Below are 16242 nucleotides of genomic sequence, written 5' to 3'. Positions count from 1 at the left end.
AAATTATTTTTTTTGAGACAGGATCTCACTATGTAGTTCAGGCTGGCCTCGGACTCACCCTATGTAGCTCAGCCTGGCCTTGAACTCACTGAGATCCTGCTGCCACAGCAAGTGTTGTGATTATAGGCATGCAACACCACACCTGGTGAGAAAATTCTTTATAAATCCTTCCAGTGCTCAGCCTTATGGAAACTGTTGGAACAAGTCTGATAAAACCACAACCAATACTTCAAAATCTGTTCCTTCCATTAAGAGGACACAAAAAATTCTTCTGAAAGTAAATTCTCCTAACACTTGATAAAATTTCACTTGAAAGCAAATTCACTTGATTAAAAAAAAGTCTTCAATGAAAAAGGGAATCAAGTAGAGAATATTGCTGAGAAGAAAATTATTTTCCAAATCTAAGGACTTATTTTTTGAAATGGTGAAATGAATTAAATATTTCTAGAGTACCTGCTAAAATCTGACCCAAAACAGGTTATAAGCAGTAGGGGAAAAAAACCCGTAAGTCGCAGATCACGACCTCAGAGACTTACACCTTGGCGGCCAGGCAGCTGTGTTGATTAAGGATGTTACTCAGCAACCTAAATCTTGGAGCACAGGCTATCTTAGTCTACGCAGGGGGAAACAAGGTTGGGGTGTGGTCTAGGATCAGTGTTTTGAAAGCTTAAATGCCAACCTAGAAGGTTTGAATTTTATTCATGACAGGTGATCAAATGTAACTGTGAAGGAATGCCACAGCTAGATCTATGCTTTGTCAGAAAGATGGCAACTAACAGCCTAAGAGGAGAAACAAAAGAGTCGGCAGGCAGAAAAGCCAAATATGAAAGCTTTAGAAAGAAGCAAAACCGAAATTCCACATAAATCTATACTAGTGATAGTAGAAAGGAGATGAATTTTAGTCTAATTTGAATACAGAAAGGTAGATTCCAGTAGTGGGAAGAGAAAGGCAAAAGAAACTGTCTTTTTGCCTGGGAGGACCCTGTATCATAGTAAATTTCAACAAGATGGATCAGATTTTAAAAGATGAATCTGGTTCTTCACCATGAGCAGCTTAGTGAAGATCATCACCAGTGAAGAGAGGAGCCACCTGGCAAATGGTTTCCAGAAGAGTCAGTCGTCACACCAGGAGGGGAGGGGGAGAAGTAGGATATGTTAAAACTGAGAGGAGGAAGGGAGCTTGGTGGAAGAAGCCAAGGAGGAGCCTCCAGATTTATAGGACACGAACCTGCAGTGATCAGTGCCACAGCAAAAAAAAGAGGAGAGAATTTAAGAAAGCACTTCGATGAGCAAGGATGCAGTGCTGGAGAGGGGAAAATGTAAGAAATGTCAGTGGTGTGGATCATTCGGGAAGCCTCAGTGGTAATGTTGTGATCTCCTTGGAATCTCCATGTTTTGAAGATTAGGGCAGCTATAATATACTCTTGGGGTATATTGGGGTATAACTTGGAAGTCAATGCAAAAAAGATTACAGAATAGCACTGGGAAGGGATATGATTTGGGGATTTTGGTATTTTTTCCTTCTGTATTAATAATATTAAAAAATATTTAGCTTAGGAAAAAAGAGAGAGAAGAGAGAAGAGATAAAAATTCAAAATAGAAAAGAGATGACAAAGCTAATGAAGAATGAAAGAAAAATAATCAAGAAATCCTTCACAGTTAAATTCAGATTCACTGAAAGTCTCCAGTGAATCTTTGCTAAGAACTTCACTTTGGGAGAAGAACCCATATTCTGATCTAAGATGGACAAGCATAATCACTGATACAAATGCAATTCATATTTTAGACTCAGAGAGAGAAGGAACTGAGAGATGGAACTGAAGAGCTGAGATGAAGACTGTGCCTGATCCTAACAGACCAGAAGAACACTTACATTTCCAAAGTATTTGTCCAGCAACTCCACATAACGATGCACAATCTCTAGTGTCAAGAGCTCATTGTCTTGATTTTCTACTGCACAGCAAAAATATAAACTAGCATACCTTGAAAAGAAAAACATAAAGAAAGCAAATAGGATAAGACATTAAATAACCTACAGATGGGTTTTCCTGATGAATACGCAAAGTCAGCTCCTCCTCCAGATTCTCCCCATCCAAGAATGAAATCATCATTCCCCACATCAAATATCCTCCCCAAATATAAACCAGAATATATAAAAATATTGTGGTAGACAGGTCACTTCTGTTAATTACATGCAATGCTGTCAACAAAATTTTACTTTGAAAAAAATCTATGATCAGGGAGACAGTATCCTCTGGCCCATGGATCATACCTCTTTCCAGCTTATAAACTGGCCTTTGTAAAATCCAAGCCCCTGAGCAAGGCTCCCAGTAGCTGGTGCTGCCCACCTTTTTGCTCTGCATTCTAATGTGCCACCTACCCTCAATGGATCAAGCTCTAAGATTGGGCCCAGCATGGGAAGCTTGCCCAGGAGCCTGTTGGTAACTCACTCCATTAATATCAGTCGCAGGGTGCACCTCTGTTTTTCCCACGGGGTTTTATGAAAATCCTCTGCAAGGATATTTCCGGTGTATCTTTTTTTCCTGGAAGCTGTGGTTTGATGCTAGATGCAGGGTCAGGCTGGTCCCAGCTGAGGCATCAATTACCTGGGTCTTTCTGGGTAAATCTCTCAGGCCTCAATTTTCTCATTTATAAATTGAACTCCCTGTCTAGTATGGTCTTGCCATGTCAACCAGGTACAATAAAAATAATATGTAGGCTTTAAAGCCAGAAAGACCTGGATTTGAGTTCTGACTCTACTAATTACCACTCAGTCACCATGACTGAGGACTAATTACCTAAACTCTGGGTCCTCAGTTTACCATCCACAAATGTAAATAAGTACAATAAAAGTTGTCCAATGAACAAAGTCTCCATCTTTCTATCTACCAACTTGCATTTTTCTGCAGCATTCGTGGCTAACTGAAAAGATTTTATCTGTTGACTTAACAAGTAAACACTCCATAAAAGCAGGAATGTTACAGGTCTTGTTCACTGCTCCACCCAGAAATGAAGACAATGTCAGGAATGTATTCAGTGCTCATGAAACATTTCTCAAACTCATGTATGCATTATCAATATAGCTTATGTATTTAGAATCCATCCTAACACACTGAGGTCATTTCAGTAAATGAGAATTCCTTACTCATTAGTCTGTTGGTAAAAATATTGGGGCCCAGGCTTCAAAAATTGCAGGAAATGACAGAATTGATCTTGTAATCTAAAATGTTTGGGATTAGAACAAACCAAAGCAATAATGACAAATTCCATTCTCATAAAGTTACTCACACCTTTTATAAACCAGTTTTAGCTCCTTCCAGTCAATAAAACTGCTTGTCCTATAACCACGAGAGAGAATAATCTGAATGATTTCCCTGGTGATCTTTTTTCTCTCTTTGTCAGGGAGGGTGGTGTACCATTTCTGCAGCCGCAATTTCCCTTGTCGACTGAAGAGCAATATGAATTGTATCTAGAACAAATGAAGGGCAGGGAAAAACATATGGTCAACAATCATTCTGCATAGACAGAGAAGTTCAGTGTCTGCGTTTACATAGAAATATAAATCTGAACAGACGAGAAAATATTTATCAGCATGAGAACCATTCATCTGATAAAATTATATTTAATCCATCAGAGAGGAAAAAAAGAAATGTGCATGTCACAAATATATCTTTCTTTTATTATAGAAGGAAGATAATTTTTAAGTTTGAATTCCTTTCAAGAGTTGTAAACACATTAAGGGATAAAAATGTATCAAGAAAATAGTAGTACACTGAAGAAAATATCAAATTCTTCCTTTGCAAGGAAAAGAAAGAAAGAAAAAGTTAATAGTAGGATTTGCTTTAAAAATTACATTTGACCTGGGCTTCATGGAGCACTCTGGGAGACTGAAGTAGGAAGATCACAAAAGTTCAAGCCCAGCCTGGGCAATTTAGTGAGAACCTGTCTCAAAATTACAAAAAAAAAAAAAAAAAAAAATTTAAGTGGGGCTAGAGATTTAGCTCAATGTGAAGGGCCTGGGTTCAATTCCTGATGTATATATATAGTTTCATATCACAACTATAGAAATGTAGTGAATATAGAAATGAAGAAAAGAAGGAATGAAAGTAAGAATAAAGAAAGAGGAAGAAAGCAAGAAAGGGTTCTAATCTGTCTTAAATGTAAGCTCTTCATTCACTCTCTTCATGGGTTGCTTGGCTAAAATTCAACCATCTCAAATTACAACTGTCTCTGCCATCGCAGAGTATTAACAATTTAGAAGATGTGCTGACTACACTAGGAACTGACCTAATTTTATTTTCAAGTAAGTTTCAAAATATCTTTGAAGATTCAGATTCAAATAAATTTCAAAAGTTTCAATGAAAAGAAGACCTTGTCACATCCAGAAATTTACTTTGGTTCCTTGAAGGTATGGTAGGTTTTATTTTCAGTAATTGTCAAATGACCTGATCTTCATTTTATAAGAGATTAAGGTTTCTCAACCCATAGTATTAGAAGGTCAAGCTTTAAAATCATAATTAAAATCATAATCATAATTAAAATCATAACATCATTCATTAAAATCAAACATTTTAAATTTAATCATAATCATAATTTTGTCCAGCTTTTGTTTTTTGAAAAATAAAATGCATTGTTACAGATAATTGTGTCATGAAGAAAAAATATACACTGAAAATAAAAAGTAACTACATTAAACAACTTTTTGCAAATATAATATTCAGCTCTTTATTGAAGAGGTTTAGCTCTGAATGTCATAAGAGCCATGACAACTCACAAGGTGGCAACATCTGAGTGGCAGATGAAACAAAGCTCTTTAGCCAGGGCCCTCCCCCTACCCCAACCACAGAATTGGAAGTCTTCTTAACACCTAACCTCCTGTCTTAGAAAGGAAACATCTGTTCCAGCAAGGATCCAAGAACCAAGACACCACGGATGATGAGAAACCAAGTTTAAAAGCCCTACTCAGTCAGCAGCTTTAAGAAAAATCACCCTCAGTCTGAAATTTTAAATATCTGCTTACAGTACAGGATTTTCTTAAATACCCAAGTCACTGTCAACATGGGTATAAATAATTCAGTAATGGAACACAGTTACAGTTTCCTAAGAATCACATCGAGAAGGGTATTTTTGCTTCCAAGAAGAGATGCCATGAAGATAAGCATCATTCTAACACTGAATGGTTAAAAGATCAAAAACCTCAGGATCTTGAAAGTAAGGCTCAGCTTGGATCACCGCCAAAAGATGAAACTATAGAATCCATCACTTGGTGAATGGTCAGATTCTTACTAGAGAAATGAAATCCACACATTTGCTAGGTGTTCCCTTTCACTGCCTATAAGACATATTTTTTCATTCCCATGTATCCTAAATCTCTTGTGGTAAAATTTAAATCAATTTTTCTTGATTTCATCCACAGGGCACATATAAAGAGACAGTATCACTGTCCTTGCAATATTGTATATCACTATCTTTCACATATTTGAAGACAGCCTTCAAAGCTTCCCTTAGCCTTTTTCTTCCAGAAGAAATAATCCGGGTTTTAGACTTTCTCCTTATTGGTTTTATGGTTTGAATCTTAAATGTTCCCCCAAAAGCTTATATGCTGAATGCTTGGTTCACAGCTATGGCACCATTAGGAGGGGGAAGAATCTTTAGGAGGTGAGGCCTAGTGGGTAGAAGGAGGTCACTGGGAGTGGGCCTGGAAGGGTACATTGGGACCCGAGGGGGCCTTGGTCTCTCTTTCCCTCTCCCTCTCCCTCTCCCTCTCTCTTTCTCCTTCTGGCCACCATGAGATGAGCAGCTCTCCTTTACCCTGCACCTTCCAAAGACAGCTGACTTACACAGGTTCTGTATTTGGATTTCATAATTATCATGTTGAGCATCCTCTGGGATTCTCCATAGGCTAAACATTATTTTAAACCCAGATTGATACTCAAAGTTCTATTGAGAGACAGGAACTGTTTCTAAGGTTAACGGTATCTTCCTTTCTAGTTTTTATATGTTGCAAACATATCTCAGGATCAGATGCCTGTGCTGACGTGGATCAGTGAAGTAGAATGATGAACAAAGAACAGTTTTCACCCTAGCAGTGAACTCAAAGTAGAAAATCAGGACCTGATATATCATAAGTCTGTGTAAAATACAAAACTGTGCTACATGTTCAAAAGAAGTAACAAATAAATTCACAGTGATCCAATAAATGCATTGCCTAGGACATGGCTGGAAAGATCTAGCTCCCCACAAGCTCTGCTCTGATAAGAACTGGGCTTGTGCTAGAGTGCCCGTTCTCTCTCCAGACTTCCTGGTATAGCCTGAGCAAGCCCGCAGAATGAAATATAGCAATTCATGGGTTCATCACCTCTAGCGATTAATTTTATCCGATCCATCAGTTTAGTCATTCAGGGCACATTTGACTAATATGTTTCAAGAGGTTATTCAAATACTGTTTTTCATTAGCATTCGCTTAAGAGTAGGGCAAAAAAAGCAAATGGGAGATTTTTTCCAATATTTGCAGAGTCAACTTCAAGTCAATGTCAAAAATAAACTCCACCTGAACTCAGAAAACAACACCCAACATTCTCCTTCAGTAATATAGCTGGGGGAAAAAGGAAGCAATAGAATGACTGTCCCATGAAATCTAACCACATGTGCACAGGTGGGTTCATGTTCTACATTTGGCTCCAATGTTTGCCTCAGATGGGCACCATCACACCTCCCATCCTCAGCCCAAGAGGAGCCATTTGTGTCAGCCACCATTTTGAAGGGTCTGGTTGTCCCAGGTGACTCCTCAAATCTAAAGATGTCAGGTGAATGAAACATTCCTTGTCTTCATTGTGGCTACTAGGGCAATCTTCAACCTCACCGGGCAGAGCCCCAAATCTCACTTTGACCTGGAAGTAGAACTACCCTGGGTGCTTTCTTGTTACATTTCTAAAGCATGTCCAGAGAGGCACCATTAGGTCTCTGAGGGAAGCACAAAGCAGACTAGTACTGAACCAGTGTTAGCATCTTCTTTCTAGTTGAATATGTATAGTGAAGACTCTAACAGCACTTTTACTTCTTAATCTTTGCATATCTTCTGGCTCCTAACCTGGATTCATTAAATGGGTCAGCATCTGAGAAAAGAGGAATCCAGAAGTTTGTCCCGGTCCCAAGACTATCACACCATGGACACCACCTTCTCAGGACAAGCTGGCATTTCAGGATCTGAGCCCTGAATATAGTAAATACAAAAAACACATTCCTCTCTTCCTGTGGCAGGACCCTTCTAGAAGGAATGTGGCCAGGACTCTCCCAAAAAAATGCAGTGGGGGCCTTGTCAGAACAAAGACAACATGACATAATTAGTTCCTATGTACCCATGTATAGTTCCAGTATGGCTCTATAACATAGATTGGGCCCAATCCGGCTACAGATTGTTGGTGTGTTACACTATAAGGGAGACAAAGACACAAGAATTCTGTGAAAGGCAAAAGTCTGTGATGCTCATGCTCAGGGCTCAACCTTTAGACGTGAATCCACGTGAATCCACTGAGTCACTGCCGGCACAAATAAACTCACTTCCTGGAAAGAGCCTTTGTTCCGTCTCTCTCCTCGAGAATCCTGCTACACTCCCACTTCATTAACCTGACAGGCCCTCTCCTCTGGTGGCCTGGATCATATGACATATCTTAAGCAACACTATTCCTCTGATCTTCACCTCCTGGGTTCTTTTTCCTGCCTCTATAGCAACTCTGCAAATTCCCAGCCAGGGCTGGACTGGCCCATCCATTCTGATCTTTCTTCCACACCGAGACACTCCTGAGAAAAATCACAGAGGACTTCACAGGTTGGGGCCACGGCAACTGTGTGGTTGCCCAGCTCAGCTGAATCTCCAGAGATGCTTGGACATTTCCCAGGAACCTCCAGATGTAAAGAACCTCCAATCATGTGCTCTTCTCTTCTCCTTGGTTACACCATATTGTCACCCCAGCCCCTCACAGTCCCGACATCCATCCTCACTTCCCCATCTGAGGAGAGAATAAAGCCATTCTGGGGTTTCTTCAGCTCCTCCCAAACTGGCATACCCATCCCTGACCTATTTTCTTCCTATCTTGAGGAAAACAACATCTTCTCATGTCCTGGCTTTCAACACTCACCTGCCTCCCTGGGAGGGTGACTCCATCATTTCTACACTGCCAATCTATGTCCATCTTCTCATTACATGCAGCTGCTGAGAACCCTGAATCTCTTATCTTTAAAACACAGTGGTCCTCTCTGGAACTGTAGCTTTCCTAAAAAGTGACTGGACAGTAAATGTCAAAGACCCAGGGCTGGGGATTTAGCTCAGTGGCACCACCCCTGCTTCGCAAGCACAAGGTCCTGAGTTCGATCACCAGTACCAAAGGAAAAAAAAAAAAAAGACCCTGTAATTCTATTGCTAAAACTTATCTTAAAATCTGTCTTAAGATGAAGATAAATATTTAAGCACTAGATGGTTATTACCGTTCTTTATAGTAACACACAATAAATAACACTAGAAAATAACTAAATATCCAAAAATAAAATTTTAAGTAGTATTTGTTAAATGATTTCTACAAAATAAGAATATCTATGATATGTTTAAAAATATGTAAATTGTATGTAATATTATAGCAAAAATGTATCATACTTGTAAAGAAGTTATGTGAAGGAAGTATGCTAAATTGTTAATTGTGGTTATTTTAGAATAGTGGAAATATAAATGTTATTTTCTTCTTTGTATTTAATTGAACTTTCCAAAATTCATATGGTTCTATAATAGAAAAAATGTATAATAAAAAGAATCTTAGTGAGTTCAATAAAAATCAGTCAGCATTCTATCTGAAGGCCAAATACTAAGTAAATGCCAAAGTTCTTTCAACAAAATAAAATTATACCTCAGAGAGATGACACATAATTCAGGAGAACCTGCAGTTCTACATAAAACAGTAAGGGCTCTGTGGTTGCTAGTGGTTGCAGAAGGGCACAGGGTATAAACCGCCAGAGACGAGAGCATTGTTGAGGCAGTGGGAACACTCCGGGACACCAAAATGGTGGCACATGTCACGGTCAGTTTGTCCAAACAGATAGAATGTCCAACACAAACAATGGACCTTGACGTACTTTGGGTGGATTTGCTCCTTAGTGGGCTTGTCGGCTCATCAGAGTTACAAATGTCCCCTTTGGGATAAGATGTTGATAAATGAGGGAGGCTGAGGTGTAGGGGGTGGGGGTACATGCAACGTCCCTGTCCTTTCTGGTCCATTTTGCTATAAACCTAAGCTGCTCTAAAAATATAACCTTTAAAAAAAAACAACTTGTATGCAGACAAACGTTGTCTCCTAGTCCTGACTAAGACGCCAGCTAGGTATGCATAAGGACAAAAGAGGGTAGATAGGGAACATACAAGAATGGCCGTTGCTGCCTTGTTAGGAAAGGCAGCTCTGATAATTATCTCTCTCTTGTTTCAAAGCAATGTTATTTAATCTGGCAATGAAATGAAGAAAGGGGGAGACCTATAGTTTAGGCTTTCTTCACATTGACTAGAATGCTGTTTTTGCAATAGCAGGCTGTGATCTGAGTTGTAAAACAAACTGAGTGGATCCCAGTTCCCTTCTTTTTAGTGAGGAGAACAGTGTACCCCAGAGCAATCGCGCATGGCAAGGGTGAGTACTGTTTCCAGAAATGCGACCCGATTGCATAGACTTGTATCAGGTAGTGATATAAATAAATGTATGTCTTGCTATAGATATAGCAAGACAAAAGAAGGAAGAGAAAGAGGGCTTTCTGAGCGAAAGAAGGAGAAAGACAACCACAAGGACAATGAGTCCAGGGAAGAGGTCATTCACAACCAGGTAAAAAGCAAAATAAACTTTTAAAAATATGAGGCTAGTAGCAAGAAAATGCTAGCAGAAAAGTACCTTTTTATTTAGTGTTAATATTTAACTTTCAGACAGTGCTGGGTACCAGGAAGAACTTTTATATAGAGATTTGTTTTTCAAGAATGGAAAGCGATTATTCGGGTGAGACACTGGGTGTGTAAACAGTCAGAGAGCTGACCTTCAAGAAGGGCAGGAAAAGGCCAAATAGCTAACACAACAATACCTCTTTTGAACTGGGAACAAGCTCAAACTTCTTTTTCTTAATGCTGAAAAAATGTAAAAAACAAGTAAAATGAAGAAAAATACTAACTTCTTTCACACGTCAGTTTGAAAACCTTCTACTTGGCAATCAACCCTCCACTCATATCAAGATGAATCCGGGATGGCCAGCTAAGATAATAGGATTTTAAAGAGACCTGCCAGTAGAGATCATTTATTCATTTGACCAATATTTATTGCCTATAAAACATACAAATATAAGGGTTGGTCCTCCACCTCAGGGAGCATATAATTGTGATAGATAAGGAGTCAAAAGAAAGTTCAAGGTAAACATATGGAATTAAACACAGGCCTTTAGCTATTATTCTCCCTCTTACAATGCCTCTATACTGTTAGTAATAAAATTTTCAAAAATGTATTAAACCCCAAAGACTAAGAGTTTGTGGAAAAGATGACAGCAGCTAAAAGGTTTCCACCAATCTTTGGAAGACTGCAAGGAGACAGATGTATGATGACTGATTTAGCAAAATAGGAAAGGCTATAAGTTTTAAAAGATGGAACCCAAAGAGGAACCAGCCAAACTCTCCAAGAGAATGTCCACAGGTGACACATGGGGCAAAGCACAAGAGACAGAGTTCTGAGAACGGCAATCTGGCTGAAAGTCTTCCTATGGAAGGGTTGGCATTGCCACTTACAGGATTCCCAGGACCACAGCTAAGTGAGGACACATAATCGCTTGCAAAAGTGTATACACACACACACACATACACACAATGTTCCCAATTGTGTTATTAAAGGATACATAAATATACCAAAGGCCACATGTGAGGAACACCCTGAGAACAGCTTCATCACAAATACTTGAGTATTGCTTTGCACTGCAGCACTGGGAGACGTCACTAGATGATACAGGAATTGTTCAGCCCTATTGTGAAACCATGTAATATATGCTGTCTGTTGGTACCTGAAAAGTCACTATGTGACATATTCCTGTGCACTTAAGGGTTGTATTTCCACTTGAAGCACTCACACAAACTGTGTAAGTCTTTATGAAGGAATATTTAATGATTTCTTCAACTCTCCTACATGTTAAACCAAATTCAGAGCCAGCAAAACTATATATCTTTATTCAAGAGAGAAATGCGTTTCTGAACTTCTAGCTTTGCTTTAAGATAAAACCCATCTCTTCATTCAACAGCCTGATAGATCCTTCCCTGAAGACATCAAACAGCAGAGCAAAGGCCTCTAGGTACCAAACAACCCTTCCAGTCACCTGGCTGGGGCTTTAGAACTGCCTCCAAGCATCGCAGCATCCCACTTCTAAATATGAGCAGAGCACAGGGTCACCAGAGAAGTTTCTAACAAGAAAGAGAGAGACAGAAGCTGAGCACAGTGGTACAAACATGTAATCTCAGCTACTTAGGAAGCTGATGCAAGAGGATCACAAATTTGAGGTCAGCCTGGGCAACATAGCAAGACTCTGTCTCAAAAAAGAAAAATCAGGGGCTGAGGATTTAGCTCAGTGGTTCCAGCACCTGCTGCATAAGCACAAGGTCCCGAGTTTGATCCCCAGTACCAAAAAGAAAAATTAATAAAATTTAAACAAGAAAAAAAAGAGAGGAAAGAACAAGTAAAGAAAAGCAGACCACAGGATAAAGTAACAAAGTGTGGTGCAGAACAAATTGTTATGAATACACACAAACACACACAAAATATGAGCAGAGTTAAAAGAAGGCGGAGTCCCTGTATCAACAGAACAAGGTTCTATTTTTAAAAAGACAAGAAATCTCTTGAAAATTAAAAAGTATGATAACCAAAATAAAGTTAAAGGAATCTCCAAGACAATGTAACAAAATAAAATAAAAATGGATGGAAAGTTTGAGGAAAAGATAAAATTATCAGGAGACCAAACTAGAAGGTGAAATGTCAAGAACAATAGACCAGAGATGCTGGAGAAGAAAAAATATCAAAGAAACAATTCAGAATATTTTCTAGGAGTAAGGAAATAGGACTTCAGATTAGAACAGTTCATCAAATGTGCAGCACACTGAATTTTTAAAGTGCAATGCGCAAAACTTCAAAACAACCAAGATAAAGATTTCGGGAAAACAAAATGGTAACATGCAATGGATCAGAAATTGGACCGCTCTTGTAATAACAGATGTTAGAAACTAGAAGTCCCCACTGAGTCAAATGATCAATCAAGTGAAAGACAGAGCTACAGAGACACTGGATATTTCAGGCAAAGACTAAAATACAAAGAAAAAATAAGAAAGAAATATGCCTCTAGAATTTCCTAGAAGCCACTGAGGATATTCCTCAGCATAGCAGGGAAGGAATGTAAGAAATTGTGGGCTATGTTTCCCAGGACACAAGGAATCCGAGATGAAAGGGTGGGGAAAGAGCAGAGTGAGTCTCTACAGCACACCTGGCTAAGAGGGGGCCCCTGCAGGTGTAAGTGGTGGTGCAGGAAGAGGGAGGGTCTTGATTTCTTTGCATAGTTGGAGAAAGTATTGAGAGGCATTTGAAAGATCTTCTACTGCATTGGAGAAAAAATACTGACAGATACACAGAAAACTAGGCAAGTAGAAAAAATGAGAAAATAATGAATTCCAAAGAAAAATTATACAAGAAATCATAATTGTGGACCTTAAAACTATTTTGGGAGATGTGCATATGTGCGTGTGTGTGTGTGTGTGTGTGTGTGTGTGTGTGTGTGTTGGGCATGCTGGTAGAAGAAAATGCTCAATTACCATAAGAGAAAGTCAGTAGACAATGTAAAAAATGATGAATAGCAAACTATTAGCATTGTAAATGATTGAGAGCTATAGAGGTAAACAGAAAAAGAAAAGATTGCCATTATTTAAAGTAATTGTTTCTCAAGCATCACCTTGATCCCCAAAGCAGAGAAAGACCCAACCGAAAAGGAGAACTATAGGCCAATCTCACTAATGAACATAGATGCAAAAATCCTTAATAAGATAATGGCAAACAGAATACAGAAGATCATCAAGAAGATCATACACCTTGATCAAGTGGGATTCATCCCAGGGATGCAGGGATGGTTCAACATACCCAAATCAATCAATGTAATACACTATATCAATAGAGCCAAGGGCAAAAAACATATGATTATCTCCATAGATGCAGAAAAAGCATTTGACAAAATCCAACATGCATTTATGATAAAAACCCTACAAAAAATTGCAATAGATGGTCTCTACCTCAAACTGATAGAAGCCATCTATGAAAAACCAACAGCCAATATCATACTAAATGGTCAAAAACTGAAATCCTTCACACTAAAATCAGGAACAAGACAAGGATGTCCACTATCACCACTCTTGTTCAATATATTTCTGGAAACATTAGCCACGGCAATTAGACAAGAGAAAGAAATAAAAGGAATAAAGATAGGAAATGAAGAAGTCAGATTGTCATTATTTGCAGATGACATGATACTCTATATAGAAGACCCCAAGAACTCCACCAAAAGGCTTCTAGACTTAATAACCAAATTCAGTCAAGTAGCTGATTACAAGGTCAACACACAAAAATCAGTAGCTTTCCTCTACACCAATGACAGACTCACTGAGAGAGAAATAGGGCAAATAATTCCTTTCACAATAGCATCCAAAAAACTGAAATACCTAGGAATCATCCTAACAAAAGAAATCAAAGACCTCTTCTCTGAAAACTATGGCACTCTGAAAAGAGAGATTGAAGATGATATCAGAAAATGGACAGACATCCCCTGCTCCTGGGTAGGAAGGATTAATATAGTGAAAATGGCCATTCTTCCAAAACTGCTATATAGATTTAATGCAATTCCAATTGAGATCCCAGCAGCATACTTCATAGACCTCGAGAAAACAATCCAAAAATTCATTTGGAACAAGAAGAGACCCAGAATAGCAAAAGCAATTCTAGGTAACAGAGACATGGCAGGGGGTATCACAATCCCCAACCTGCAACTCTACTACAAAGCTACTGTGATAAAAACAGCATGGTACTGGCAAAGAAACAGACTTGAGGACCAGTGGAACAGATTAGAAGATGCAGAAACAATGCCAGACACACTCAGCCATCTCATCTTCGATAAAGGAGCCAAACACCCTCACTGGAGGAAAGATAACCTCTTTAATAAATGGTGCTGGAAAAATTGGGCTTTAAAGATTAAAACTTTAAAGATTAAAACTAGACCTGTATCTCTCACCATGCACTAAACTAAAATCAAAATGGATTAAAGATCTAAATATTAAAATAGAAACTCTGAACCAGTTGGAACAGAGGTTAGGTAGAACCCTTGAAGACATCGGTGTAGGAAAAGATTTTATGAACAAAACCTCAGTTGCCCGTGAACTAGCACAAACAATCAACAAATGGGATCTCTTCTTATTAAAAAGCTTCTGCACAGCAAGAGAAACCACCAGCAGTGTGAAGAGACAACCCACAAAGTGGGAAAAAATCTTCACCTGCTCTTCCTCAGACAAAGGTCTACTATCTCGAATCTATAAAGAACTTAAAAAGATCAGATCTCCCAAATTTAAAGACCCAATCCAAAAATGGGCATCTGAAATGAACAGACATTTCTCACACAAACAAGTAGAAATAGCAAATAAATACATGAAAAAATGTTCAACAAGAGATGCAAATGAAAACAACGCTGAGATTCCACTTCACTCCAGAAAGAATGGCTGCTATCATGAAATCAACCAATAACAAATACTGGCGGGGCTATGGGGAAAGAGGAACCCTGCTCCACTGCTGGCAGGAGTGTAGACTGGTGCAACCACTGTGGAAATCAGTATGGAGATACCTCAAAGAACTAGGACTGGAAATCCCATTTGACCCCGCTATTCCACTGCTGGGGATCTTCCCCAAAGAATTAAAAGAATCATACCACAGTGATATATGTGCACCCATGTTCATAGCAGCGCAGTTTGTAATAGCTAAAACTTGGAAACAGCCCAAATGCCCATCAACTGGAGACTGGATAAAGAAAATGTGGTTTTTTTATAAAATGGAGTACTACTCAGCCATAAAAAATGAGAAATTAGAGACATTTATAGCTAAGTGGATGCACATTGAGGCAATACTCTTAAGTGAAATAAATAGGACACACATGTGTAAATACGGAATAGTTTCTCTGGTGTGAGAAACTGAAAGTGTAAATAAGGACTAAAATGTATAATAGGTAATATGAAATAGGAAGAAAAGGGGCAAAGGGGAAGGAAGTGGGAGGGGTAGGGGAAAGGATAGAAGGGAATGGGATTAATATGAGAAAATGGAAAAATAGGAACAAAATCTTTATAAATAGGGAGGAATGGAGGGGTTGAAGGGAGGGCCGGGCAAGGGTGAAAAATAAGAACCAAGAGAGACTATGTAAAGGTGTAAAATTTCCAATGGTGAATGTCATTATATTGTATACCTAAAATGTACCAATGATTAGAATGAATAATCGATAATGTAAAATAGGAAGAAAATGTCCAAAGGGGTAGGGGTAGTGGGAGGGGCAGGGGAAAGGAAAGAAGGGAAAGGAAAAATGATGACAAATGGGAAAAATGGAAATAAAGTCTTTGTAAATAGGGAAGGGTGGAGGGGGTGAAGGGAGGGCTAAGAATGGGGAAAAAATAAGAACCAAGATGCATTATGTAAAGGTACAATTCCCAATGAGAAATGTAATTGTGTTGTATACCTAAAATGTACCAATAAAAGAATTTTTTAAAAAATAAAGTAATTGCTTTCAGGAGAAAAATTTGGGAATGAAGCAGGGGTTACCATTTTAATTGAAAATAATTTCTGATTTTTGAAATTCTGTGTGTATATGTGTATCTTGGATTTTAAAATAAACAAGTAATTTTAAACTAATAAGAGGTGGTAGCATAAAAATGATGGAATTGTTCCATTGTTGGTGGGAGTGCAGACTGGTGCAACCACTGTGGAAATCAGTATGGAGATACCTCAGAGAACTAGGGCTAGAGGTCCCATTTGACCCAGCTATTCCACTGCTGGGGATCTTCCCCAAAGAATTAAAAGAATCGTACCACAGCGATATATGTGCACCCATGTTCATAGCAGCACAGTTTGTAATAGCTAAAGCTTGGAAACAGCCCAAGTGTCCATCACTGGAAACTAGATA

At 38.7% G+C, this 16242-nt stretch overlaps 1 protein-coding gene across 1 annotated transcript in view; it reads right to left on the bottom strand.

Annotated features, from left to right (window-relative positions):
- The window catches only part of Ap1s3 (adaptor related protein complex 1 subunit sigma 3), a 69551-nt gene that overhangs the window by 15605 nt on the left and 37704 nt on the right, over positions 1 to 16242 (bottom strand). The window contains exons 4-5 of the mRNA XM_087205960.1: positions 3291 to 3469; positions 1874 to 1982 (exon numbers count right to left, since the gene is read on the bottom strand). Coding sequence (XP_087062086.1) covers positions 1874 to 1982; positions 3291 to 3469 — 288 coding nt within the window. The remainder of the gene's footprint in view (positions 1 to 1873; positions 1983 to 3290; positions 3470 to 16242) is intronic.

This window comes from Heterocephalus glaber, unplaced genomic scaffold, assembly GCF_053883595.1.
Source record: "Heterocephalus glaber isolate CG9 unplaced genomic scaffold, H.glaber_assembly_v1.0 deba00000621, whole genome shotgun sequence".
NCBI classification, from domain to species: Eukaryota; Metazoa; Chordata; class Mammalia; order Rodentia; family Bathyergidae; genus Heterocephalus; species Heterocephalus glaber.
This window is presented reverse-complemented; position numbering and strand designations above follow the sequence as displayed.